Raw genomic sequence first — 27,037 nt, forward strand, 5'->3', positions numbered from 1 at the left:
AGAACAACTAGAGATACAAAAATACACTGGATAGATTACTAGCAGATAAGATATTGCATGAAGAAGATTATTGAAACTGAAGTGCTAGCAATGAAAATTATCTAAAATGGGAGAAAACAAAACTTAAAAGAAAATGAACAGAGCATCAGTGAGCTGTGGCACAACTCCAAGCAGCCTAATATGTGTGCAATTGAAGTCCCCAAAGGACAGAAAAGGGGACAGAAAAGAATATTTGAAGAAATAATGGCCACAATTTTTACAAATTTAATGAAAACTATAAAGCCCCAAGTCCAAAAAGCTCAGTAAAACCCAAGCACAAAAAATATCAAGGGAATTACAACAAGGTACATCATAATGAAGTTGCTTAAAACCAATAATGAAGAGAAAATATTAAAAGCAGCCAGAGAAAAATGAGACACTTTATATTACAGAGGAACAAAGATAAGAGTAACAACAGACTTCTCACTGGAAACAATGCAACCCAGAGAACAGTAGAGCAAAGCACTGAAAGAACTTTGAGTAGACCCAAAGAAAATATTTCAAGAATTAAGGCAAAATAAAGACTTTTTCAGCTATGTAAAGGTTAAAAGAATTCATCACCCAGCAGATCTGAACTATAAGAAAGGTTAAAGGAAGTCCCTCATGAAGAAAGAAAATTATACCAGATAGAAGTTTGGATTTACAGAAACAAATGAAGAGCACAAAATGGTAAATATGTGCATCAACATATAAACACATTTCTTCTTATTATTTAAATCTTTAAAAGATAATTGACTGACTAAAGCAAGAACTTTTTTAAAACACAAAGTTAAAAAAAAGTAAATCTGATTCGGCTGACTAGTTAGACAATGAGAACTGGTTTTGCCAATGACTGTGGCAGATGTTTTCCACAAAGTAAATGAGCTAAATTTACAGGGAAACATATTTAAGATGTGTATATAACACACAACATGGCAGAAAACACATGCTTTGCAACTAAACTTATGATTTAAAAATATTTAAATGAAAACTTTAAAATATTCAAGGTATTCAAAAATATTCAAGTGTTTCGAAAGTCTTTTAGGGATGTCAGCCACTTATTGAAGACCACTAGTTGAAGAGCACTGGCCTCCTGCTTCAAGGTATTTTTTTACAGCCATTCCCTCTAGCTGAAACACCTCTCCCCCTCTCCCTCTCCCTCTCTCTCTCTCCCTCCCTCTCTCTCTCTCTCTCCCCTCTTTTGCTTGACTAACCCCTACTTATTCTTTTAGGTGCCATTTTTAAATGACTGTTCCTTCATGAAACCATCCAAAATCTATAAGTACCTTTCTTATGTGCTCCCATGAGACATAAACCCTCCCAATTTTGTTTTCTCTATCTCCCACAAGACTGTAAGTTCAGCAAGGTCAAGGACCCTATATATCCTATATTCACAGAGTACAATCCCTGACACATAATAAATGCTCAGTAAACATTTATTGAATGAATGAATGGATTTTCACCAAGTACAGGAGATCATGAAACCATCTGGCCATAGAAATCATTAACTTTAAAAGGTCACAAACTTAATTTTATTTCCAGGTAACATGAACCTTGATGAAATTATAGCAAACAAACATAAGCACCACAGAATGCAACTATCACACTACACCTATTTGAAAGGATACAGTTACTGCACAAGTGTTTCAAATTTGGAAAAAGCAAAAAATAAATGGAAGGAATAACCATCATGGAGAAAGGAAACAAGAAAAAAAAAAAAAGATGAAATGGAAAAGCTTTACAGGAATCAATTTGATTCTCCACTAATGGTTCCCTTGTGTGGTAAAATGATAGGGCCAAAACAGACACTACGCCCTTTCCTTTTACCTACAATGAGACATCTGATCTGTACATTAAAATTTAATGGCATTCATAAAGCCAAACAAATCCCACCATGACTAACCAGTAGGCAGAAACAGGAAGGAGTCTGTCTTGTCTGTGGAAAATGAGATTTTATTTAAACATTCAAGCTGCCTGGCTTCTTAAAGTGATCTTCTACTTTTTAATACAAATCTGAATTTTTAAAAAGCATTTTAGAGAATGACAGTAGGGATAAAGTCCATTTCCTAAATAATTATAAATCTTGACTATATACTAATAATATTGATTCAGCTACTTTAAACCAATCAACTAGCACATTTTAAGGCTTCCCTCTGCCTCTGAGTCTTCAACCTAAGTTAATAGGAAGCTCTTATGCTTTAGATCAATGGACCAATGACAGCTTCACAGGACCCACTCATAACCCTCTAATCCATTCTTCACAGAATTACTACATGATATAAGCCCATACAATTTAAGAGATGGAAAGGTTCCAAACTACTCAGTTCCATGTGATTTCAATTATCACTAATCAAGACGCTTTAACTTATGCTGAATTTTTTATTTAAGAAAAATAAGAGGAAAACAGATCTAGAGATTATAAAGATTCACTGCCACAAGACATTTTTAAAGGTTCTTCTAGACTGCATCCAGAAGTGAGAATCTTAAATTCCTTTAGTTTAATTCTTTCATATATTTGTTCATTTAACATACTGAGGACCTACTACACGCTACACAAGTCCTAGAACTAGATTTGCGGGGGGCGGGGGGGCACACTGCACGGCTTGTGGGATCTTAGTTCCCCGACCAGGGATTGAACCCAGGCCCACAGCAGTGAAAGTGCCGAGTCCTAACCACTGGACCACCAGGGAACTCCCTAGACTTTAAGTCCCTACTTTTAAGGGGTTACCACCTTGGTAGGACAAGACATACATATAAACAAATACAAATTAGTATTTAAAAGTATGCCCAGCACATGCTGAGGGGACACAAAAGTGGAAGTAGTCACTTTTACCTAAGAGATTAGGACAGTTGTGGTAGAGAAGGTGAAGACGACACTGCTTCTGCCCTCAGAAGTTCAGCACTACTTATAATGATGATTCTCCTCACAGCATCTCTTTGAGTTGTTTTTCCAATGGAATAACATTCTCTCCGCTCCCCCCACCTCTCTCTCTCTCACACACACACACACACACACACACATACACACACGAACACACACATGCACGCACACAGTCGAGAGTCCTTTCTGTGAACAATAACATGCATTTGCAATAGACCTGGTTTGACTAGGGAGGGCAGTTCACTATCACAAAGGACAGGTAACTTCCTCACCCTGAAGCCAAACAATCTCAGTCGGCTTCTGTCAAAATCAGTTATCATATCCCAGCTCACTGATTTAGATGAGGAAGGGAGAGAGACAGCTTTGGACAAAAGAATACAGGCAGACCTTGGAGATATTGAGGGTTTGGTTCCAGCCCACAGAAATAAAGCAAATATCACAATAAAGTGAGACACACAAATGTTTTGTGTGCATATACACACATATAAAAGTTATGCCTACACTCCACTGTAGTCTATAAATGTTATGCATATAAAAGTTATGTTTACACTCCACTGTAGTCTATTAAGCATGCAATAGCATTATGCCCAAGAAAAACAATGTATATACCTTAATTATAAAATACTTTATTGCTAAAAAATGCTAACCATCATCTGACAGTGTAGGGTTCCTACAAACCTTCAATTTGTGAAAAATGCAGTATCTGCAAAGCACAATAAAGTTAAGTGCAATGAAACAAGGTACACCTCCTTAAAGGAGAGAGTCTGATGGGCCTATTTAGACATATACTGCTGCATAACTTTAAATCAAAAAGCTCTCTAAAACATTCAACAAGTTAAACTTTCACCCCACCCCCAAAAAACATGTTGGAGGGGGGTGGTGGAAACTACCCCATACCAAATTCACTGTTTTAATAAAACCTGACCTTAGACAGTATAGTCGTTTAGGTTATAAACACTGTCACAAAAAATGCATTCTGCTTACTAAAGACTGCAGTGCTATGGAGCAGAACACCTGAAAATCTGACATCATGGAAGTCAGATTACCCTGGAGCACATCCAAGGAAGCAGGTGTTTACATCTTGGGACCTGTCCTTTCGAGAGAGCTGGTCAGACCACAAGCATATCCGATCACAAAAAGCACAGACAACACTTGGTAGATAGGAAGAAAACAGGTGGGAGGAAGAAAGAACACAGTCAGCTGGTGGGTGAGGCTTTCCGCCACTGTGGCCATGGCACCCAGCATGTCCATTTCCAACCAGGCTGGCCCTGGCATAATTTATCTGGCAGGCAAAATCGACTGGCCGGGCTATTCCTGCTGTCTTCTTAACCCATGTTGAGACTCTCCTTCCCTTCCTATCTGGGCAGGGTCTCTGAGAGATCAAGAAAGGCCCAGATTACTTCCAAGTTTGAGAAGCCCATCATATTTAAAAATGAAGAAATGCCAAAACAGGGTCATAAACATGGTGGTATATTTAAGTCTTTACATTGAATAATTTTAATTGCATGATAAACATCTTCTTTTAAGAATCCCTCTCTTCCTCTATGACTACATATATCATTTGAAGAAAATATTGACGTCTAGGCCCTTCATAAATATAAGGCCTGGGTGAGAGGCCAGGGGTTGGGGGTAAGGGGCAGGCCCTCAAATACTCTGCTTCCCCACATTTAGAACCTAACTCCAGATCAGTAAAAATGACTGCTGATGACTCAAAGATTCTCCCTTCACTATGTATTCAAGCATTTAAACTGTTAACCTGAAGAATGAGCTCTAATGAAATTCCAGGTATTAGCAACTGATAATGCAGTCTTTCTAGTATCCCTCAAATAGGAAGTATGGCCTCTATAATCAACTCATTCCATCCTCGTATCTTTCTGTGCATATACATATGATTTTAAAACTGATAATATATGTAAAGATTTCAAAAGACTCAGGGAGATGTGTGAAAATAAAGTATTCTTTTATATACTAGCCATTTGGCACTAATTTCACTTTAAAATAGCAAAAAGCAGAGTCATTCCGTGGCTTCCCAGTACCAGCCAATACGCTTTGCTCCTGGCACTGCCATTTTGAGAAAGGTCAAGGAGTCTTGGCCATTAGTCATTCAGAAACCTGAGTGAAGGCTACAAGCAGTTACAGTTTTTAGGAGGGAGTTAGGAACACTGAGTACAATGACAAACTTTAATCTAGTTCAAGTAGCAAGTGCCCAGCACCAACTCACCCCTGTGTATACTGTGTGGTAACACTAAAACATGCTGTTCCAACCCTGTGCTCCTAGATTGAAAGATCCTACAGGCCTCATCCACAAATTATTCCTTTCCCTGACCTAACTCAGTGACAGTACCGGACACTGCATGTGTACACCCAAAACTAAAATTAAAAACCACAATGAGTCATACTGAAAACATTCAAAACCCTTTAACAGCAACACCACACTCTTTTTGCTAGAACATGTACATTGAGATAACAAAGCTAAAACACACATAAACATCAAAGGCTTACTAAATTCTTTTATTTCAGATGAGATTAGGAGGGTATGTAGCCAGTTTCAACTTCCCTTCAAACAAAACAGGATTCTGCCAGAGCCCAGAGATAACTGAAAGGGAAGCAGCATGTCGGGGATGGGAAGGTTCGAAGTGTCACTGCTGCCCAAGCTACATCCTCCTCAAGTCTTGGTGGCAGCTTATTTGAAAGGCAGAGTATGAGTCACAACCTTTGAATCCTTTAAAGCCTGAATGACTAGTCCTAGTCTTTCTCCCCACCTTCTTTCACCCCTTGTTCAAATCTAGCATCTGTGAAGGGAGAAGAGATTCTGATCCTGCAAGGTTCAATCAAGAACTCTGCTACCTACAGGTCTATCAGCTCCCCTGGTCCTTCCTCCATCTCATGCTGCGGTTACAGCAGAAACAGATAAACATATAAGCAAGTGTGTCTTACAGATACTAGTAGTTTTCAAATGTATGTTGATGCTGTCGTGATGAATAAAATAAAAATCTATTTTAAAACATTACAAATTCATTGTGACTTTCATTCTTATACATTCTTAATCAACTAATAATAAAGAGTCTCACCATTATTATTTGAAGGTCCTTATGCTGAAAAAAGTTGACAATCACTGTTCTACAGCAGAATGTAATGAATGAGCTAGAGGTGTAAATACCTAAACACAAAGTGAAGTGGAATAGACACACAATAAGAGAATATTTTTACTTATGAAGAAAACTGACAAAAACTAGGATGTGGTTTAAAAAAAAAAAAAGAACAAAATCTGGAGATAAAAGTCAACAGTAGGCTTAACATCAGTCAGCAATCATCCTAAAAAAGATAATAACAAAATAATTAAGAGAATTTAGGATCCAAGAGAATCATAAGCTTGTAACCACTTATAATATTGCTTTGAAATATATAAAGTTAAAACTAACAATTATGAGGAAAATTGACAAATCTACAATTATTATAGATTTCAACAGACCTCAATCATAAACAGTTTATGATTTATAGTAAGACTATAAAAGTCTGATCAATAATACTTATATGTTGACCTAATTGATAAAAAGAGAACCCTATACCCAAGCAGAAGAGAATACACTTTCTTTTTAAGCACACACAGTACACTTACCAACACTGACCACTTATTATGTCACAGAATAATTTCGAAGAATTGATAACATACCAACCAAGACTTCTGGGCACAAAGCAATTAAATTAGAAATATAACAATTAAAAGATATAGGCATACCTCATTTTATTGCACTTCACTTCATTGCACTTAGCAGATCCTGTGTTTTTTACAAATTAGAAGGTTTGTGGCCCCTGTGTTGAGCAAGACTACAGGCATCGTTTTCCCAACATCATTTGCTCACTTCATGTCTCTGTGTCACATTTTGGTAATTCTCACAATATTTCAAAATTTTTCATTGTTATGATATTTGTCATGGTGACCTGTGATGTTATTACTGTAATTGTTTTGGCATTTTTTAGCAAGAAAATATTTTTAAATTAAGGTATGTACATTTTTTTTTAGACATATGCTATTGCACACTTAACAGACTACAGTGTAGTATAAACAACTTTTATATGCACTGGGAAACCAAAAAATTCATGTGACTTGTTTTATTGCGAATATTGTGGTAATCTGGAACTGAACACGCAACATCTCTGAAGTATGCCTGTAGTAAAAAGAATCTTTAAATGTACTACTAAATAATGCACATGGGTAAGAGGAATTCACACCAAAATTACAAAATATTTAGGGCTGAACAACTATTAAAGTATCTATACGGCTGTTTCTAAACTTGTAGTCAGAGCAAAATTGAGAGCCCAAAATATTATATTTATTTAAAAACAAGAAATACCAAACATAAAGACAGAAATATTGAAAATAAGATATTCAAATAATAAACTTAACAAAATAAATAATGAACCTAAGAACAGAATTTAATGAAATAGATCTTTGGGGGAAAAACTAATAAAACATAAATCCCCCATAAGAGTGATAAGAAAAGAAAAAGGCAGAAATAGATAATACTGAACAAAAAAGGATAGAGGAAATGCATAATTTCTTAGAAAAGTATCAGATTATCAAAGTTGACTCAAAACGAATTTAAAACCTGAATTAGATAATAAAAGGAATCTGAAAGAGTAATCAAATTACTTCCTCTAAAGGACACCAGACCCAGAGAAAGTTTTAGATGCAAGTTTTGCCCAACTTTCAAGAACAGACAATCCTTTTCTTATATAAAATGTTTCAAAGACTAGAAATCTTATTTTATGAAACTAAAATAACCTTGATAACAGAATAAGAAACAGAATAAGAAAATTAAAGATCAAGACCCTTCATGAACAAAGAAGCAAAATCTTTTTAAAACATTAAAGTTGGATTTACCATTGTATTTTCTTTTCTAAATCACTACTACATAGGGTTTATCTTAGAAATGCATAGATGGGGGAACTCAATGCTTTGACTGCCGGGGCCCGGGGTTCGATCCCTGGTCGGGGAACTAAGATCCCGCAAGCTGTGCAGTGTGGCCGAAAAAAAAAAAGAAAGAAAGAAAGAAATGCATAGACGGTTCACCATCAGAAAAGTTGATACTTATGGAGTAGACCAGAGACCATCTTATAGAGGAAAGAATAAAAACTGCATGATTATCTCAACAGATACAGAAAAAGTATTAAATAAAAACAAGCAATCGTGATTTTTTTTTTTTACAAGGTCTTACTACAGGAGACAATAAATGAGAGGAAATTTTTCTATGAAAAAGCTTAAAAAGTAACTGAGTTTATTTGGAGAAAATGATTGAGAAAAAAGATTGAGAAGCTCAAGAAGAAAGCTAATTTTCACCAAATATCTTTTTTTTCAGGTACTTTCACATACATTATCTCACTCATTTAAGCCTCACAATAACTATTACATTATGAGAAGAGATTCTTATAAGGAAGGGTGAGAAAGAGTCTTAGCATACTGGATTGAGTACAAGCCTGGGTGTCAGATAGTTTAGGGTTTGAATCTTACCTCTGACATTTATGTACTAGGTAACTTTCAACAAGTTACTGTGAGCTTCTCTGACTCTCAGCTTCCTCATCTGCAAGATGAGGTGCATTAAAAAACACAATATAAAGTACCCAGCTCATAAAAGGTACTCAAGAAATAGAGCTATTTTTATAAGGCTCTTTTGCTTCTATGAAGGAAAGAACAATAAAGATTTTAAATAGAGGTAGGAAAAAAAAACTTAAACCTTGAGAACTTCTTAATTTGAGATTGGACCTATATAGTCAAGGTAATCATTAAGGGAATACTAGTGTCTAATTACTTTTAGTGTTTCTGTTTGTATTTGCAGGGTAGGGTTGGGGCAGCCAATGGCCTCAATTCATCTATAAAATAAAGTAGTTGGATTAAATAATCTCTATGATTCTTTTTAACTTTAAAATATTATGACTTTAACTTCTTTATAGCTTAAGGAGGTGTAAGACACTGCAGTACATCACAAATTACATCCATAAAATTCCTTCTTTGGAAATACTCAGGAAAACTGTAAATCGTTATCCTCTAAGAGTGGTATAAAGTTAGTAGTGCCTGGAAAGAGAGGGGTGGACCACCTGACTTCTTGGAAGTCAGATTATGGAAAGAACATGGACTTGGATGCCACGAGACCACCAACAGGAAACACGTTCTGCCACTTACATGCTGAGCAAACTTGGGTGAGTTAAAGTTTGTCAAACCTCAGTTTTCATATCTGTAAGATGAATGTATTAATACCTTGAAGTTGATGTTCTCAGAATTACATGAGAAAATAAAAATATGTAAGTACCTCTCCCAATAATACATACTTAATAAATGTGAGTTCCCTCGGCCCCTTGAGTTCCCTTCAATCATGTGACTGATCACTCTGTTGACAATGGAAACCAAAGTATTACATGTTTAAAGTATTATTTGCTTACTTCTTAATCATGAAGTGTATACAAAGTAAAATAAGGGTTAAATCCCTGCCAAGTTGTTTAGAACTCTTCCACAAGTTAATAAAATACCCAGAGTTCATTACTGAGAAGACTCAAAACTTAAATCATTTTTGCTTGAGAAAGTGAAAAATAGTAGTACTCAACTATGTTTAATGTGGCAAGTTCAAAGGTGAACTATTTAAAGTTTGAGTGCTTGCTCTAGGTCAAAAGTGCAACAAGTCAGCTGACAGATGTGAATAATTATCTCATAGTTACTTGGTCATCTATGTTAAGTAACAAAAATCTTCTCTTAAAGTAGCAATGGAAGGATCACTAAAAACTCAAAGTTTAAAAAACAAAAATTAGAATCACACATTAGCCCCAGAGAAGCACAGTGCATGCTCAAAGAATTAATACTTTAAAAAGATATTCTGGCCACTTTCACCAAAAAGTGTTTGAAAATTCAAATTTCATCACAAATTATTCTCAGTGTTCAAGATCAAAAGGAAAGAAAAAAGCTAAATATGAGGGCTTATGATCTAAAAATATGACACTACCACTTTAAGTGAAAAGAAATCTAAATTAAGTGTAAGCATGTTTAAATCCTTTTCAAATTTCTTCTTTGTACATGAATATCAGTCAAGGTAAAATTGTACAAATACAGACCATAATTGTGCTTAACTAATAAAGTTTAAGGGTTAAAACATGGCAATTTCCTAGGAAATATGATTAATGGCAATCATGTAGATTGCCACTACATACACCCTTTCACAAAGTATTTTAGGAACACTCTTTTATTCAATAGGCTTAGACATTACAATATGTTTCAAAAATAGTCCAAACTGGTGAATCAATCCAAGTTTTGATGATTTCAAGCAGACTGTTCAGAGCAGTACTGAGACAGAGTGGTAACACTTCACAGTTCTAAAATGAAACTATTTGCCTGCCAACAGACAAAGCGCATTATGCCCTTTTTAAGGAGTTCATACCAGGAGACCACCTCACAAGTGACACCTTTTGGTACATTCAGATACTGAACACCCCTGGATACGGGCCAAGAACTGCCTTCCTTATCCATTTCTGCTCCATTGCAGAAATAAGAATGAAATTCCACTGTATACTGCAATAGCAGTTTTTCCGAGGCTAATAAAAGTTTGCCACAAACATTTTTTACCTATTAAGAAATCAGCTTGAAGCAAATCCCTGCTGACAGGAAATGAATCTGGTCAGTCTGACACACAGCTTACTCTCCTTCACTAGCACCTATTATTCATCCTGTATTGGCTATGACTCTTCCTGAAAAACCACCTTCATCTTGTCATTCGAGTTACTGCTCAAGAAGCGCAAAGCTTCCCTATCACCCAATTCCAAATTCCTCTGCCTGGCTTTCAAGGGCTTCATCACCTGACCCAACTACCTAAGCTTAGTTCCTACCACCCCCACCATGACTGTTCCTCTCCTCAAAGCCCCCATGACTGACCCATGCTGCTCATTCCACCTGGAGTATTTTCCTTTCTTCCCACACCTGTCCCCACTTCCAGTACTTTCCTTTTTCCCTACATCTGTCCTCCCAAGTCCCACTTCCTACATGAGCCTCTTTCTACTATTCCTACCTACAATGATAGCACTCCTTCTCTGAATTCCTATTATAAAGTCAGTCTGTTTTACAGCTCTTCAATTTGAAATTTCTTAAAGCACTTTCTTAAAAATCTCTCTGTAGCAGCAGTTCACCTTAGTGCCTCCATGATACACAGAAGAATAAAACTCTCAATATATGACCTACCCCTTTGGGTGTACCTGCGATTATGCACAATTTCCAGCCACAACAGCGATATTTCCACTAATTTCTCCTGCACTAAAGAAAGCATAATAAAAAGCCAGTGAATATATTATATTTCAATAAAAGTTAAAAGGAAAAAACCAAAACCTAGTGAGTGGGAATGAGAGGAATGTTATTATATAGGTGATCTCGAATATGCTCAATTTACTTTTTTTTTTTTAAATAAAGCATTTGCAAACTTTGGCACTTTATTACTATTAATAAATAACTTGTAATACATCTTACAAGTGATCATTCATAATAAGAACGATTAAAAACTGCTATTCTATGTAGCACTTAGCATGCTAGACACATAGAAAGCAATCAATAGATATTCTATTAACCAATTAGTGTGTCTAGCCCATTAATCAATCGCACATAACTATTACAGCTGCTGCAGCTGCCTGATGATAATGATTGATGACGATGACGCAAAGTACAAACACAAAGAACAGTAGCTGAATCTCTTGCGGACAGTCTCTAAAGGAACAAATGACTTCTTATAGGGTGAGTCTAACCACTATTTTAACAGTACAGCATGACCGTGGCACTCCTGAAGTCTATAAAGATCACAGCAGTTTCTGTGGCAATCATCACGCAACCCTACACCTCTTGTGCAACACTGTGGCTATTAATGCAATCTGGTAAAATTAGTAAATTGTAAACTCTATTTGCCAGTGCAGTCAGGGATCAGATAACTTTTGCTCCACCCAAGAGAAAGCTTTCCTGTGACAATGCAAATCTTGTTCTATATTAAAATGGCCCTCACTTTTACAGTAAGGAATTGCCCAAGCATTGGAGTCCCTCATCAACAGTTACAACCCAAATGTATGATCTTTAACTGATATTAAACCATTCTCCAACATTGCAACGTGCCCTTAATTGCCAGTCACACAAATAGACTATGGTTTGATTTTGAGACCCCCCCAAATCCTGAAAATGTCAAAAATTCTGAAAATGACATATCCTTCCCTGAAAAATCTCTAAATCTACATCAGATTGCTTATGTATAAATCCATCTATAGATCAACAGTCTTCTGTTTTCTCTAGCCCTGACATTCTAACATTCTAGGAATAGAGATTGGTCTAAGAATAAATTTTTAAACTTATTTTTTAGCGTTGTCAAAGCAGACACTATTTAGAAGTCCTTGTGAAAGTAGAGACAGCAGAAGCATCAGTCTGTCATGCCCTGGAAACTTCCAAACATCAACCAAACAGCCCAAAAGAATGTCCTACTCAACAGTTCCAAGGATGTCATTAATTGCTTCCATCTGTTTCCCTCTCTGTCCCTTCCCCATCCTAGTGAAGTTATTTTTTGCTTCATTTTGCATTCTAAAGAAAAGCATAAAGAGCCCTCATGTTTTAAACTGCAGAATACTTATTTGTCCCCCAAATTTGTTTGATAACCACAGCCATATTGTTTTTGTACTCCAGGCTATTTTCAGGTAACATTTCAGAGTGTGGCATATTAAGTCGTGTACTTTTTAAACACTGCTCAGTAAATATTTCAGTTGCTCATAACACAATGTTTTTCCCTGACTCCTCAAGGTGACCAGGGTTCTCCCCGCATGGCATGATAAAGGTTAAAACCTCTAAATGGTTTCATATCCATTGATGATCCTTACCTAAATCAGTGGTTTCATTAAACATTGTGTAATCATGACTTTCTAATTCTGTCATTTATTCCACTTTTATTGGTTAGAATTTCCCCCATCAACTAGAGCTATTAGGTTACTGCGAAATAAAGTATGCCTAAGAGAGAAAGGATAGTTACAATTTTTTTTTCTTCTGATGAGAACTTTTAAGATCTACTCTCAGCAACTTTCAAATATATAATACAGTATTATTAACTATATTCACCATGCTGTACATTATATCTTCATGACTTATTTATAACTGCAAGTTTGTACTTTTTGACTCCCTTCCCCATCTTGCACAGCCCCCCACCGCCCGACCTCTGGCAACCACCCACCTGTTCTCTGTACCTATGAATTCATTTTTTTAAATATTCTACATATAAATCATATAGTTATTTGTCTCTCTCTGACTTATTTCACTTAGCATAATGCCCTCAGGGTCCATCCATGTTGTTACAAACAGCAGGATTTCCTTCTTTTCTGTGGCTGAATAATATATTATATATATATCACATCTTTATCAATTCACCCATTGATGGACACTTAGGTTGTTTCCATATCTTGACTATTGTAAATAATGCTGCAATCAACATGGGGTGCAGATATTTTTTTCAAGATAAGTGATTTTATTTCCTTAAGATAAATACCCAGGGACTTCCCTGGTGGTGCAGTTGTTAAGAATCCACCTGCCAGGTTGGGCCGGCAGGGCAACGTTTGCGAGTGAGGGTACGCGCAAGGAGGTGGGGGACTGCGCACATACCAGGTGAGGTGAGGAAAGGTCTCAGGCAGTGTGAGCACCTTCCGACGGGGCTCGGGACACCCCTGAGGTTACTCTCAGGAACTGGGTTGCGGAGCAATGAAGACGCCTGGGCCACCGGGTGCGCTTTGGGGGGTTGAGCCGTTGTACTCGCGTTAGGATTTAAATCTGGTCTCCTCCGCTTATTGGCTGTGTGACGCAAAGCAACGTCTTTAATCTTTCTGGGCCAGTTTCCTCATCTGTAAGAGGGGGTAATAATAGAACCTACCTCTTCGGGCTCTTACGAAGATAAAATGATAATATGTAAACCTGTTAGAAAGTGCCGGTGTATAGTAGGCACTAAGTATTTGCAATCATTAATATTTTTATTATTGTTGCTGCTGTTAGTGTTGAGGATCAGGCCTCCATTGCCAAATCTGGTGCCCTGAATCCCTAAGGTGAGCAGTTTGCTCGGCAAGTGACGTGCTGTTATTTGGGAGGGATGGGGGCCCTGTGGTGGCCGTCTGTGCAGTTATTTACAGGCTGCTGCCGGTGCCCGGGGCTCGCCCTTCTTGGGCTTTGCAGAAAAAAAAAAAAAAAAAAAGAATCCACCTGCCAATGCAGGGGACACAGGTTTGAGCCCTGGTTCAGGAGGATCCCACATGCCGCGGAGCAACTAAGCCCGTGCGCCACAACTACTGAGCCTGCGCTCTAGAGCCCGCGAGCCACAACTATGGAGCCCGAGGGCCACAAATACTGAAGCCCGCGCACCTAGAGCCCATGCTCCGCAACAAGAGAAGCCACTGCAATAAGCCCACGCACCGCAACGAAGAGTAGCCCCCGCTCGCCGCAACTAGAGAAAGCCCGCACGCAGCAACAAAGACCCAACACAGCCAAAAATAAAAAAATAAAATTTAAAAATTAAAAAAAAAAAGGATAAATACCCAGAAGTGGAATTGCTGGATCATGTGATATATCTATTTTTAATTTTTTGACGAACCTCTGGAAAGATAGGACAAATGCCTCTTTTCTTTAAATTTCCCATTACCAGAGTAAGGGGCTGGTGTCCTAGTTACCACCAAGGGTGATCAATGAAGTTTTGTTTTGTTTTAAAGTTACCCACTTTTCTGAAAATATCATCACAACTAGCATACTCCTTAATTTTTCTAAGTCCCCAAGGAAGCCTGTGAGAGAGCACATAGCATATTTCAAAGGTATATCTCTGGGAATAAGTAGAAATGAGTTTCCTGAAGAAATTCATCTACCAAATGATATTCATAGGCTTGAATGTGAAGGGTTAAAAAGAACTTTTTATAGGGTCATCAAGTCCAACTTCCCCAATATTTTTTTTTAACAGCTTTATTGGAGTATAATTGCTTTACAATGGTGTGTTAGTTTCTGCTTTATAACAAAGTGAATCAGCTATACATATACATACTTCCCTGATATTGAATCTCCCTATACACTATCTCACCATGCTCTGTACCTTCCAGGGGGTGAGGGGCAAATGGGTACAAGCTAGAGCTGTGTTTTTTTGTTTTTTTTGTTTAAAGCTCTTTGAAAACTAACTTTTTTTTTTTTTTTTTTTTTGGCTGTGGGTCTTCGTTTCTGTGCGAGGGCTTTCTCTAGTTGCGGCGAGCAGGGGCCACTCTTCATCGCGGTGCGCGGGCCTCTCACTATCGCGGCCTCTCCTGTTGCAGAGCACAGGCTCCAGACACGCAGGCTCAGTAGCTGTGGCTCACAGGCCCAGTTGCTCCGCGGCATGTGGGATCTTCCCAGACCAGGGCTCGAACCCGTGTCCCCTGCATTGGCAGGCAGATTCTCAACCACTGCACCACCAGGGAAGCCCTAGAGCTGTGTTTTTAATGTACAGTAAATGCAAGTTTAATTATACTATGTTTAACTGACAGCATAGGACTCTTAATATTACCATGCTGATGAAATGGCACGTAAACAAAGTAGGCTCGTACTGGTTAGAGCTGGAAGAAACCCAGGATGCCACCAAGTCCAAAGAGGGCAAGTTTAAAAAGAGACTCCCACAAAACAGACTCTGCAAAAAACAGATGCTTCTGGTACCTTACTTCCTGACATATGAACATTTTGCAGAATTAAGAGAAACATAGTTCTGTAGAAGCACCCACTAAAGTAAGTTAGAAATAAGAAGATACCAATATGGGTGAAATTCTCATCTGTTGAATGAAAATAATAGACCATAAGGAGGATAAAAATAAAGGAACACTTTTTGCTTTATTTTAAATTGTGATATATAACATACATACAGAAAATTGCACAAAACATATGTATAATATAATGAGTGATTATAAAACCACCACTCACGTAACTGAACAGTTAAATCAAGAAATAGAACATTATTACCACTTTAGAAGCCCCTGCATGCCTCTCCCTGAGTACAGCCCTCTTCCTTCCTCCCGGAGATACCACTACCCAGACTTCTGTGTTCATTACTTCCTTATTCGTCTTTATCTTTTTACCTTATAAATAGGCATCCCTAAACAACAGTTTATTTCTACATGTTTTTGAACTTTAAATAAATGGAACCTATCTACATATCTATATCTCTATCATTCACTTCCCTTAATTATTTTTCAGATTCATTCATTCTTTCTTTAATTCATAAAATTAACCATTTTAAAATGAAATATTCTCATTCCTTTTTATTACTGATTAATATTCCAATTGATGACTATACCATGATCGTTTTTATCCATTCTACTGTAGATAGACCAGTGGTATCATCATGAGCAATGTTGATACCAGTATTTTTGTATATGGATCCTAGTGTACGTGGGCATAAGTTTCTTTAGGGAATATACTGGGAGGCAGTGAAATTGCCTATCTTCCACTTTACTAATGCCCAACTGTTTCCCAACGTGGCTGCACCAATTCACATTCCCAGCAGCAGTGTCCCAATTGCTCCACATCCACACCAACAACTGACATTATCAGACTTCTTAATTTAGGAGCTTATAATAGAACAATTTGCACTTCTCTGATGACTACTGAGATAGAGCACCTTCTCACAGGTTTACTGGCCATTTGGATTTCCTCTCTTTTAAAGTGCCTATTCAAATTCTTTGCCCTTGTTTTTTAAAACTGAATAGACTTATCTCTTTCTTATTGACTTGTAGAGGTTCTACCTTTTTTTTTTTTTTTTTTTGTCTTATGCATCAGGCTTTACTTTTACTTAGGACTTGACTGCCATAAAAAACAAAGTCATTAATCAAAGACAACATAATCAAGAACCTGAGAAGCTTTAACTAATCAAAAGTTAGCATCTCTGCTTACTTTACATAGGATAGGCCAAAATGTCTAGAAATTATTTGTAGGAGTATTAAGTGATATGTAAATATAACTTAAATTTAAAACGCTACTGAAATACGTAACAAAACACATTTTTTTTTTTAAGTTTGTATCCACTGTTATCTCCAAGCAAAGGTATTTAGTACACAATCCAGACTCATGCATGCTAAGGTCAGAATGTTTCTGAATCCCTTCCATTCTGAAAAACAAAATTCAGAAGTCATAGTTTGATTAAAAATTATGTCAAAAATGCCTAACACCAATGAATAAAATCAACAGTAGGAAATTTGACTGTTGAAAAATGAAAAATTGCAATTTCAACTGTAAACAGAGCTTTATATTTAAAAAAAAAAAAATTGCTCCTACAGTCAGTATATTTCCTTTCCTAACAAGAGGATTATCCTGCTTAGCAATAGAAGAATGTTTTAATTACTTACTTAATAAATGCTGGTGGCATATCTCTCTTCAAAATCTGATCCTCAGTGGTCTGAACAGTCTCTTTTCCAACCTACAGGGAAAAAAGATTCACAATTCAAATTTAAATTCTCAGACTTTTAAAACTATTATTTAAACATATTTGAAACACATACATTACACATACTCTATCATTGAAAATGATAGATTTGAAGAAAATTTCTGGATTTTTTGAAATTATCAAGATTGCTCCCACATATGCTTCCATAATACACCTGGATAACAATATAGAGTGCAAATATAATGTATTAACCCTGTTCCAGAGTAATTAATTTGAAGGCATCATTGAGCACAGTGAGAAAAAAAAATTCATCATTGAGAATATATATGTTTGTGTATATTTATGTTTAATGACAAACTGCTACACCTCTGAAAGAGTACATGAAGTACATGAATCCAGTTAGGTAGGCTAAAATGTCTATTCAGAAAAAAATTGACATTACTGGAACTGGGAAAATATGTGAATATCTGAAACTAGAAACCAAACATATGAAAGTACACAACTTCACTAGTAATCAACATGATGTTTTCCCTAATCATAGAGCAACTTAAAAAGAAATAATATATAATGCTAAATGTTGCAATGGAATAGTATTACACCCTGCTGGTAGCGATGTAAACTGGTATATTCTCTTTGGAAAATCATTTGCTAGTATGTGTTAACAGACAAAAACGTCCTATCTAGGAATTCCACTTATGAGAATATACCCTATAAGCAATAATACCAAGTGTGGTAACCACAATATTTACAAAAATATTCACTATCATGTTAGTTAAAAAAGCAAAAACATTTTCAAAATAACTTATCCAACAATGAGGAACAGTTAAGTAAATTAAGATATATCTTTAGACTTAGTACTACGGGGCCATTAAAACAATGGTTATAAAGACTCAGCACTATGGGAAAATGTTTATGACATTATACTTCGTTTAAAAGGAGGAATAAAAAATAATAAATACACTATGATTACAACAAACCCAAAACTCATTATGTACAAGGCAAAATACTGAAAGAATATAAAACAAAATGTGTTTATTAATGTTTGCGAAATTTTGAGTGAATTTGTATCTGTATTTCCTGTTTTCTAATTTTCTAAAATGAGAATATATAATTTTTATAATTTAAAATGTAATACTAAAATGTTACTCTCGGTTACTTAAGTGTAATTATTTCCTACCTAAAAATTTTATTAATTATCTGTCATTTTATATAACTCTTCCCCAAAAGTAATGGCCCAAAATTTTAAAAACATATCAAAATACTGCCACACTGACCAGATTGTGTGCATGTACACATGTATTTATTATACCACAAATGGTATACATACTCACTTTCTTTAAAGTCATTCCTATGTAGGGCTTGGATGTCAATTTTTCTTTAACTATATCATATATTACAAAGCACTCTAAAAGAAGTAAACTTTAATATAAGGAATAGTGAAATTCACCCTTTTATCAATATAAAGTTATTTAGGAATATTAAATCATAAATATAAACCACATTTTAATGCAGAAATCTGTGAAATTTTTAAAATCCAGAATGGAAAGTATCTCAATCCTATTATTTAACTGTTTAACTTTTATTGAGTTTAAAGAAGAAAAACGAGTTTAAAAAATTCCTAAACGCACAGTAAAGCAGCTAAAGCAAATAACACAATAAACTATTCTCAGGGAATACCAGTCAGGCATGAGTTAATAAATACAAGTTTTTTCTCTCAAGTTAATAGCTCAGAAAAAAGCAAGACACATATACCACTGTGTAATAGCCAGTGCTTTTGTAGACAATAGACTGTCTGTATCATAATAAAACCCTTTCAAATCAGCAGCTGGTTCTCTAGAGTTCCTCAGATCAAAACATGACAGAATATTTCCAGATGTATTGTTCACCATAGTTTCTAACAAAAATCAGCCATTCAAAAAGCTGTGGGCCATGACTTCATGAAGGAAAAGATGAAGTGCAGCAACAAAGTCACTAGTTCATACTAAGCATAAAGGGTCTAGAAGGATATTCACACTTAGAGCAATGGCAATTCCTTTTATTTTACACCCCATGTGTACATACATAGAGAGAGCCAAAGAGAGACAGGGGCAGAGAGAAAGAGAGAGAGTGAGCAAGCCAGGGGAGTGGGGAGAATTCCTCTTATATCTGCTTTAGAAAGTATTCAGTTATTCAGTGTTATTAAACATTTATTGAATGCAACTACATGTGCCAGTCACTGTTCCAGGTACTTTAGACAGAGCGGGAGTAAAAATAAGTTTCCTTCCCTCATAGAAGTTATATTCCAGTGGGAGTAGACAGAGAGAGAGCACACACGTAAATAAATAAATAAATAAACAAAATCATTCCAGGTAATAGTAAAGATGATGCTACAAAGAGTATGGGGTAGGAGTAGAGGGAGCCTACTTTAAAAAGTGTGGACAGGGCTTCCCTGGTGGCGCAATGGTTAAGAATCCACTTGCCAGTGCAGGGGACACGGATTCGAGCCCTGGTCCGAGAAGATCCCACATGCCGCGGAGCAACTAAGCCCGTGCGCCGCAACTACTAAGCCTGCGCTCTAGAGCTCATAAGCCACAACTACTGAGCCCATGTGCCACAACTACTGAAGCCCACATGCCTAGAGCCCGTGCTCCGCAACAAGAGACGCCACGGCAATGAGAAGCCCGCGCACCCCAACAAAGAGTAGCCCCCGCTCGCCACAACTAGAGAAAGCCCGTTGCACAGCAACGAAGACCCAATGTAGCCAAAAATAAAAATAAATTAAATAAATTTTTTTAAAAACTCAATAGTGATAAAACAAACAATCCAATTAAAAAAAAAAAAAAAACAGTGGACAAAGAAATAACATTGGAGCTGAGATTCTGAAGCTGAAAAGGAACCACTCATGTAAGAGCTGGGAAAGAACAATCAAGAGGGAGAAGCAAGAAAAAGGCCCAAAGGCAGGAAAGTTTGGGTATACTAAAGGAGCCTTAAGGAGGCCAGAGTGGCTGAAGCTCAGTGAGGGGGGGAGATGTGGTGATGAGGTTCGGTAAGAAGGCAAGGGTCAGATCACAAAAGAGCCTTTTAGGCCAAGTTAAGGTGTCTGGAATCTTTCCTAAGTACAACAGAAAGCAGAAGTGCTAAACAAGAGACTGACATGATTTTTTTTTTTTTAAAGGTCATTTTGCCTGTTATAAAGAGAAGTGATCTTAGCAAGCAAGGAGAAGCAGAGTGACCAGTTAGGAGGCTACTGTAGTCATCCAGGGGAATGACGGTAGTGACTTAAAACAAGACGCGAAAGTGGACATGGAGAATTAGTTCTTTTGGAGGAAGAGCTAATGGGACTTGCTCTGGGAATGGGTGAAGTAGGGGTTGGGGAGTGGACTGAGGGAAAGAAAAATTTAAAATAACACATAGATCAATTAAGTAAAATGTCTTCAAAAGCAGCAATGCTAAAAGGCTGATGTATAGCAAAGATTTAACATGAAAGGATAAAACAATCATGAGTAAACCAGGCAAAACCACTGAAACAGTTTTTCAATAGCAACTATTCTGACCCCAGTAGAGGTAATTACTAAAGAATGAATTCTATTTAACTATTTTAGGTCTCTTTTGTAAAGGTAGGGGGTAGGTGAGGAAACAGAAATAGACAATAAAAACATACTCAAGGGCTACTTATTTTAAAACTATTTTTAAGTATTTAAGTGATGGGCACTAAATGTGATTTATTATTCTAAGCTGCATTCATAACTGCAGTGACAGTATCCATAATCACTTTGATCTTCAATACACTCAGCCTATAATTAGGTTACACACAATGAATGGTCCTGTTTTTAAGGCATAACACATAAAACGTGACTATGTAGAATGAATGCCATTTTTACTTGGGGAATTGATTTTTGGCAATGCTGTCCAATAGAACTTTCTGTTATGATGGAAATGTTCTATTTATGTTCTATTTAATTTGTGCTATCCAATACAGTAGCCATTAGCCACTTGTGGCTACTGAGCACTTGAAATATGGCTAGTGCAACTGAAAAACTGAATTATTACTTTTATTTAATTTTAATTAATTTTAATCTTTTTTATTAACACTATTTTTTAAACAGCCATTTTAGGTTTACAGCAAAATTGAGAAGATACAGAGATTTCCCATATACTCCCCACCCCCATACCAATAGCCTCCTCCACTATCAATGCCCCACACCAGAGTGGTACATTTTGTTACAACTGATGAACCTACCATTGACACATCATAATCACCCCCAAATTCATAGTTTACATTACATTCCACTCTTGGTGTTGCACATTCTATGGGTTTGGACACATGTATAATGACAGGTATCCGTGATCATGGTATGACACAGGGTTTTGCCGTAAAAATCCTGTGCTCTGCCTATTCATCCCTCTACCCCAAACCTCTGAAAACCACTTATCTTTTTACTGTCTCCATAGTTTTGCCTCTTCCTGAACGTCATATAGTTAGAATCATAAAGTATATAGCCTTTTCAGGTCGTCTTCTTTAATTTAATTTGAATTTAAATTCCACACGTGCCTACCATACTGGACAGCTCAGGTCTATGGGACTTGCACTGTCTCCTAAAACTGGTCTTCCTGCCTCCAGACTTCCTTCTTCTAATTTACTCTTCACACGGCTGCTAGATTAACCTTGCTTTTACCTTTGCTACGTGATGTCTTCAGAGAAGAAGGGAGCTGGGCCTAGAGAGACAGCAGTTGCCACATGGAGGAGAGAGGGATCAGACAGCCCAAGCACAAAGAAGAGCACAGGCCAAGCCTCAAATGTGTTTGAGCACACACGGTTGACTAGACAAGAAAAACAGGCTGGTGTGCCTTCAGCAAAGGAAATGAGGCTAGAAAGGAAAGCTGGAGTCAGCCTGGGAAGGGCTTTGTGTACCAAGGGAAGGCAGAGAGGATTATGTAACTTAACCTGCCCATTTATTCAAAGGCTGTCATCCTTTGTTCTAGATCTAGATCTTTTCAATTCAGTGTTCTATCGCTGTATCAAGTATCAAGTCAAGAACTTCCAAAGAAGCCAGTTTCTAAAGATATGCAGGACCAGAAACGCATCTTCTATGTGTAAACAGCTGGCAAAACCTATTGAGGAGAGCTGGAGACAAAACTTCCCGTTTTTTAAGCCATCGACCAGGAGATGACAGGAAATGAGCTTTCCTCCTCTCTCCCCACACTATCAAAACAAAAAGTTTCTACAGCAGCCATCTTTTCCAAATAAAAACAGTAGAGCAATTCAGAAAGGGATTCACAAAATGCTCTTTGTTAACTAGCAGGAATCTTCATGGCTTGTGGTAAAACATTATTCCTGGAGGTCAACCTTAGTATGGGGAAGCATATGCCTAGTACAGGCCACAACTTTGCAAACAAGCGGGAAGTGATCAACTTGACAAATGCTTCTCGAACCTGTGCAGCACCAGGTCATCAAAATTCTTGGCTAGTTAAGCCAAGTGTTTTTGCTACATACATGTTAAGAGCACATGTATGGGAATTTGGTGACTTGATTTCTAGTTCCAGCTTAGCTAATAAACGGCTATGTAACCTCAAATAAATCATTTGATTACTCAATTATTTCTTCTATACTACGTGATCTCTTTGGGGGTCTTCTTACTTGTCTACTGTGTGTTGGCCAAACTCCCTTTTAGCTCTCTGATGAAGAAAACTTACTTTTAAATTTATATTTTCTACCTTAAGTCCTCATTTTCTACCTCAAATTCTTTTGCAGAACAAGGTATAAAACGATTAATAAATACAAAATTTAAAAGCTCTCACTTCCCACACATTTTATCTGTATGTTTTATGAGTGTGAGATTAAACTAAAGTAGATGCCTGATTTTTTTAACCTTAAAATAAGTCTTATTCCTTCTGAAAAAAAGACCTATATGTTAAAGGACTTAAAAAAAAAAAAAAAAAAAACCCAGAGAAAAGAATGACAAATAGGTCTTAGTTATAGTCTTAAGTTCTCAGCAGGTTTTCCAGGTCAGCATTTAACAACAACCCTTTCAAAGTAATCTAACTTTACAGTAAATACATTTTATTGCTTCCAAACTTTATTCCATTGCTGAAACTCAGATTTGTTGGTTCTATTCACTGTTAAAATTATATCTTTTATTTTCTTCTTCAGAGAATTGCTTCTAACTCCTGAGGCCCAATTCCATTCAATTCAATAAACAGGCAGTAAGTGCCAACTATGTGTCCACTAGGTGGTGGGAAGAGAATGAGATAAGAAATAAAGCATCCTTAGACATAGGAACTGAAATAATGGTAGTGAATGAGTAAAAGGCCTGGGGGCATTTTAGGGGGCTTGGCAGGAAGATGTTTCTTTTGAAGAGCTCTTACTTTGTTCCATAGTTAATTTAAATATCTTTTGTTCACTACATGACTTTAGTTCAAAATTCTACATGAGAGGCCTTTTGTCTTCTGCTGTTGTTATTACTCCTTTTATCACCATCTACTCCGATTTGGTTCAGTAATTCAGTAGAGAGTTTGGTTTCTTTCCAGCAAAAAAAAAAAACCTTGGCTGGTTCAAGTCACTACCCAGACTAAAAAATATGTTAATGTAGATGTCTCCCTTAGCTAGACTAAGTATAAGAAAACAGGAAGACAAAACACAGCAGGGAGGACTTGTGTTAGCGATTTGTACAGTATAAGTGGTAACTATAGAGCATTATGTTAAAAAGGTGGCAGGGAGATGGTAATCAACAGAAGTTGCTAATGTATTTAGACAAGAAGATACAAATGATGAAAATGTAAGCCTAACTTAAAGTTACAGTAGGCCAAGCCAAGCTATGGGGTCAACTGACTGACCAACTGATTATGACCAGACAAGGGAGTGTGCATCCATCTGCCTATTAGTTTGGCTCAAATCAGTGTTTCTCATGGCATAAGTATCAATCTATTATACTGAACAGCCATTCTGATAGGCAGCTGTGTCCAGTACCACGCGTGGGTCATACAAGGATAATAATAATGTATGTGACCCAACATCAGCAACACTTTTGGTTGTTTTCCTGCAGTGCTTGGTGATGGACTTGTGATCTATCCACCCCCTCACTCGTACCTTTTGTATCATTCACAGAGAACACACCAGAGCCAAGTGTTTAAAAAAGCCATATATACCAGAAAAACCAGGACTCTCTAAGCTACTCTGATTTCCAACTCACTCATTCATTTAATCAAGCACTTATTGAGAACTTCCCATGTGGTAGGCACTATGTACAACACTGTGTGTGATGGGAATACAAAAAATAAGTGAGACTCAGGCCTCGCCCTTCACAGACAGGACAAATGCTTAAACAAATCATTGTAACACAGGGTAATGCTCTAACAAGAGTTATATCCAAGTTTCACAGAGGAAAAGAAACTCTAGGAAGGCTGATAAGAGTTCTCCAGGAATAATGGGATTTGGGGGAAAAAGGAGAGGTTTCCAATAGTGGAGAAGCATATGTGAAAGTATGGCCAGTTCAGGGAACACAGACCCACCTGGCTGGAACACAGGGTATTGGGTGGAGAAGAGGTATAGAGAATAGGAAGTTGAAGAAGCAGAAAGATGCCACATCAGGGAGGGCCCTGTGTGCAATGTGCTTAGACTTTACTCTCTAAGCAGTGGGAAATTATTTCATGGTTCTAAGCAAAAGACATTCTTAGGTTTACATTTCAGCAAGATAAACTCAGCAGCAAGAATGGAGCAGAGGGAAGAAAACTAGGAATACAAGTTCACTTGTTAGTTCATTTATTCAATCAAATATTTATATAACATACCAGTGCCAAATATTAAGACAGTGGTGAAAAAAATACACATGGCCCCTGACTTCATGGAGCTTAGAGTCTTAGTGAAAGATGAACTAAAGCAGCAGCAGTATGGATGGATATGAGGGTAGATGTAAGAAATCCATCTACATGACACTCAGTCCACATAGAGGGTAATGGAGACACCCAGACTCCTGACTCAAGTGACTTGGTAATACATGCAATGGAGGAAGAAAGCCAGCTCTGAGAAAGAAACTAATCAGAAAGTATGGGATGTTCAGATGGAGATAAGGAAATGTTAGAGGAGGAATCATAGAGACGGTTCCTCCGTTTACTTGCCTGGGCTGAAGAAATAGATTGCGGCTGGTGGAAGAACCAGCTGATGAAAAGAGCTGAGAAGGGAATGTCTGAGAGCAGGGTAGGGGGAATGGTAGAACTGTGTGTCATGAAAGCCAAAGGAGTAGAGAGTTTCAAGAAAGTGAAAAACAGTGTCGACTGCTAGAGAGACGTTAATGGTTTCTAGCATATTCACAGAGTTATACAACCATCACCACAATCAACTTTTGAACACTTTCATCACCCCAAAAAGAAACTCATTAGCAGCCACCCCCTTCATTTATCCCCAGCCTTTCCCCATCTCCATCCAGCCTTAGGCAACCACTAATCTACTTTGTCTCTATAGATTTGTCTATTCTAGATATTTGATGTAAATGAAATCATACAATACGTGGTCTTTAATGAATGGTTTCTTTCATGTTGTAGCATGCATCAGTACTTCATTGCCTTTTATTGCCAAATAATATGCCATTGCATGGGGGTTATACCACATTTTGTTTATCATTCATCAGCTGATGGACATCTGGATTATTTCCACTTTTTAGCTATTTTGAATAATGCTACTATGAACATTAGTGTAAATGTTTTTGGGTAGACATATGTTTTCATTTCTCTTGAGCATATACCTAGATGTAGAATTGCTGGATCATATGGTAACTCTATGTTTAACCACTTGACAAACAGCTAGACTGTTTTCCAAAGAGGCTGCACCATTTAACATTCCCACAGGTGATGTATGAGGGTTCAAGTTTCTCCACATCCTTGGCAATACTTGTTATTAGCTGCCTTTCTTATTACTATAACGATTCTAGTGCAGTGGTGTCTCACTGTGGTTTTGATTTGCATGTTCCTAATGGCTAATCATGTTGAATATCTTTATATGTGCTTATTGACTATATGTATATCTTCTTTGGAAAAATGTCTATTTAAACCCTTAACTCAGGGGAATTCCCTGGCGGTCCAGTGGTTAGCACTCTGCGCTTTCACTGCCAAGGGAGGGGAACTAAGATCCCACAAGCCAAGTGGTGCAGCCAATAAATAAGTAAATAAATAAATAAATAAACCATTTACTCATATTTTAATTAGGTGATGTGTCTTTTGCAAATATTTTCTCCCACTCTGTGAGTTGTCTTTTTGTTTTCTTGATAGTGCCTTTTGCAACACAGAAGTTTTTAATTTTGATGAAGTTCAATTTATCTATTTTTTTCTTTTGTTGCTTGTGCTTTTGATACAGTATCTTAGGTTTTGCCTAACCAAGGTCACGAAGATTTATTCCTTTGTTTTTTAAGAATTCTATAATTTTAGCTCTTACATTTAGGTCCATGATCTATTTGGTGTTAATTTTTGTGTATGGTGTAAGGAAAGGGTTATTATTTTGTTTAAATAGGAGAAAATTAAGCATGTTGATAGGGTGAAAGAAAGGAGGCAGGAAACCAGACCCTGATTATGAAGCAAGGACTCTGAAGAGGCAGGGATAGAATCTGAAGAGTAGGTAGAGAGACCAGCCTTTACCAGAAAGAAAGCCACCTCTTCCTCAAGAGGCAAAGGGGGTAGTGGGAGAAATAAGTGGAGATAGGGAGATAACTATAACTGTGGAGTCTATGGGCTATATGTTCTTCTTAGG

The 27,037-nt window shown here is 37.0% G+C and overlaps 1 protein-coding gene across 2 annotated transcripts in view; it reads right to left on the minus strand.

Moving 5' to 3' along the window:
* The window catches only part of VCL (vinculin), a 95,658-nt gene that overhangs the window by 49,328 nt on the left and 19,293 nt on the right, over positions 1 to 27,037 (minus strand). For both annotated transcript variants that reach the window (XM_061180314.1, XM_061180304.1), the window contains exon 2: positions 17,285 to 17,355. In XM_061180314.1, coding sequence (XP_061036297.1) covers positions 17,285 to 17,355 — 71 coding nt within the window. The remainder of the gene's footprint in view (positions 1 to 17,284; positions 17,356 to 27,037) is intronic.

Source organism: Eubalaena glacialis, chromosome 1, assembly GCF_028564815.1.
Source record: "Eubalaena glacialis isolate mEubGla1 chromosome 1, mEubGla1.1.hap2.+ XY, whole genome shotgun sequence".
NCBI lineage: Eukaryota > Metazoa > Chordata > Mammalia > Artiodactyla > Balaenidae > Eubalaena > Eubalaena glacialis.